This window comes from Salvia hispanica, chromosome 2 (assembly GCF_023119035.1).
Source record: "Salvia hispanica cultivar TCC Black 2014 chromosome 2, UniMelb_Shisp_WGS_1.0, whole genome shotgun sequence".
In the NCBI taxonomy this organism is placed as follows: Eukaryota; Viridiplantae; Streptophyta; class Magnoliopsida; order Lamiales; family Lamiaceae; genus Salvia; species Salvia hispanica.
The window spans coordinates 5,816,298-5,819,625 of NC_062966.1; the positions used below are offsets into that span (position 1 = coordinate 5,816,298).

The window sequence follows — 3,328 nt, forward strand, 5'->3', positions numbered from 1 at the left end:
GGTCTACTTATTTTAGTTTGACCTTGTATGTTAAACATTTTTACTAGTATCATGGAGTCTCATACTAAAAAAAAAGTTTACAACTTAATTATACTTATAATTAGCTTTTCCGTAAAAAAAAATTTCCAACCTTCACGATTCGTGGTCGAGAGAAAAAAAAAATTGGAAGACATGTAACTATTCATTAATTTGATAAGTAATTTATAGTAGTAATTCATTTTTATCCATTCTAAGCAATCGACCATCAAGCATGCATAATAAACATCATTATTACATATTTAACCTTATACTATGGGTAAATAATTCCATTAATCACCATTCTTCCAAGGAGAGAGAAGCAAAGCCACCACTTAAAATAAGCAGGCCCCTGTTTGTAGAGAGAGAAACACCACACGGTGACCCCCAAATTCAGCAAACGCCATGGATTCTCAGATCTATGGCGTCCTCCTCCTCTTCCTCACTCTCGCCTCCGCATTGCTGGAAAATCCCTCCAACTCCACCGCTCAGATCAATTCCAACTCCGTCCTCGTCGCTCTCCTCGATTCTCGCTACACCGAGCTCTCAGAGCTCGTAGAGAAGGCTCTCCTCCTCCAGACGCTCGAACAAGCCGTCGCTAAACACAACATCACTATTTTCGCGCCCAGAAACGAGGCTCTGGAGCGCGATTTGAACCCCGAGTTCAAACGATTCCTTCTCGAGCCTGGAAACCTAAAATCCCTCCAAAATCTCCTGCTTTTCCACATGATTCCCACCCGCATTGAGTCCAATCACTGGCCCGCCAGCAACCCCGTCCACCACACCACCCTATCCAACGACAAGATTCCGCTCAGGGCCAACAAAACCGTGAGCACCGCCAAGGTCATCAAATCCGACGACATCATCCGCCCCGACGGGATCATCCACGGCATCGAGCGCCTACTGGTTCCGAAATCCGTCCAGCACGACTTCAACGCGCGGCGGAGCCTCCGCGCCACCTCCGCCGTGCTCCCCGAGGGCGCACCGGAGGTCGACCCGAGGACGCACCGCCTCCTGAAGAAGGCGGCGCCCGCCGGAGCGCCGCCGGCGCTCCCCATCTTCGACGCGATGGCGCCGGGGCCGTCCCTGGCCCCAGCGCCCGCGCCAGGGCCCGGCGGGCCCCACCACCACTTCGACGGGGAGAGCCAGGTGAAGGACTTCATCCAAACGCTGCTGCATTACGGGGGCTACAACGAATTGGCGGATATTCTGGTGAATCTGACGTCACTGGCGACGGAGATGGGGAGGCTGGTCTCCGAGGGTTATGTTTTGACAGTTTTAGCCCCAAACGATGAGGCGATGGCGAAGCTGACGACGGACCGGCTGAGTGAGCCGGAGCAGATTATGTATTATCATTTGATTCCGGAATACCAGACGGAGGAGAGTATGTACAATTCGGTGCGGAGATTTGGGAAGGTGAATTACGATACGCTGAGATTGCCGCATAAAGTGGTGGCGGAGGAGGCCGACGGGTCGGTTAAATTCGGGCAGGGTGAAGGATCCGCTTATCTATTCGACCCGGACATTTACACCGACGGTAGGATTTCTGTCCAGGGTATTGACGGAGTTCTGTTTCCGGCGGAGGAAACTGCTCCTCGCGCGGCACCTGTTGCTAAAGTTGTCACTAAGCCGAGAAGAGGTGCGTCTTTTCTCTATTATTCTTTAATTTTGGGTTCGATTGACCGAAACTTGTAGTGTGTTTTTTTCCTTTTCCGGCGGCGGCGGATGGGTAGTTTAGTTGGTTTACGGCAGTGCTCATGTCAAAGGGAATAAATTGCTTAATTTAATTCGTACGCAAAACTATAGTTAGCTATTAAAACAAGCAGACCTATTCTATTCAATAGATGATTGACTTGAAAGCTTAAGTTATTTTATAGATTGGCCTAAAAAAATAGATTACCTGAAGTTAATTAGTTACTTTTGTTTAAAGTTTTGGACTTGAGATAACATAAGGCTGCTGTGTTGGTTTTAGTTTCACTTTCATTAGTTTATTCGTCTTAATCCATCCTTAATTAATTCCATAGTAGTGGAAACATCATAATGATTGAGAATAAAATGTAATGTAATGTAATTAAATAAATATAATATACTCCACAAATAAAGAAGAGAAGAAAAATTAGAGAAAATAATGTAAAAGAGAGAGAAAAGTAATAGTGACAAAATGTACTTTCTCTGTTCTATTAAATATGACATTTTATTTTTTGGCACGGTACTTTATATAATGTTGTTTTGTGAGTTAATAAAGAGAATATAACGAGAGAGAGTAAAATATAAGTGTCTATTTTTGTTTTTAATGATACAATTCTAAAAGAAAAATGTTTCATTTTTAATAGGACAAATAGAGTGTTACTTTTTATTAAAAAAAAAAAAAACTCTAAACTGCATAATGCCCAAAACAAAAGAAACTATTCATACTGGGAGGAGGGATTACTTAAACTAAATGAAGTATAAGAAAATTGCTAATTGAAAAATAAGAAGTGAGGAGGTGTCGGTGGGAGGTTATAGTTTCACTTCCATTAATTTCCTGTAACAAGAAGTGACCTCGTAGTTTTAGCCAATCATAAGATTTGGTAATCATGAATAGTTTAGTTATGACTTATGAGGGTGTATGATATTTGTTGTGAGTGTCGGCCACCAGATTTTAGCCCCAATCAATCTTCCAGCCTAGTCCAGCTCACATGTGCTTTGACTTGTACTTGCAATTTAATCTTGAAATAGGAAATCTTTTTTATCGTTGAATATTTATTACTAGTAATTAACAATAATAATTCTGTGCAGGGAAGTTATTGGAAGTGACATGTAGAATGCTCGGAGCTGTTGGGCAGGATTCTCATTTCTCTAGTTGTCATTAAATTTCATACTTAAGAAAATGAAAAAAATGAAAAAAGAATAAAGGGAAATGGTGCAGTATTGGTAAGTGACTGTGACTTTTTATTCCATACTTACTTCTATTTGCTTTTTTTAAGTTTTGCTAATGTTTTTTCTTTTGTTTAAAAATGACAGATTCTTAGGTTGGCAACAACATAAAGGGGTGAGAGAGAGGACTTGGTTGTGTTAATTGTTTGTTCTTCCGAACCCCACATGAGATTTTTTTTTTTTCTTCGGTTTTTTGGGTCTGTTATTTGGGTTTAAATACTGTAATTAGAGTATCCAATTTCTTTAATTTGTACCTAAGTTTGTTCCGCCGACAGTGTATTTCAACAAATATACGGTCCTTTCGAAGAATATGTATATTGCTGCTGTTGTCACGGACTCACGGGTCATTTTTGTCTTTTCGCTCCAATTCAAGGCTCTGTGACTTTTTATTTGTTAA

At 41.6% G+C, this 3,328-nt stretch overlaps 1 protein-coding gene across 1 annotated transcript; it reads left to right on the plus strand.

Moving 5' to 3' along the window:
* Positions 1-321: 321 nt before the first annotated feature.
* LOC125208032 (fasciclin-like arabinogalactan protein 17) lies at positions 322-3,328 on the plus strand. Its single transcript, XM_048107575.1, has 3 exons — positions 322-1,654; positions 2,794-2,928; positions 3,019-3,328. Exons 1-2 carry the CDS (start codon positions 421-423, stop codon positions 2,865-2,867), a joined length of 1,308 nt encoding a protein of 435 aa, XP_047963532.1. The 5' UTR covers positions 322-420; the 3' UTR covers positions 2,868-2,928; positions 3,019-3,328.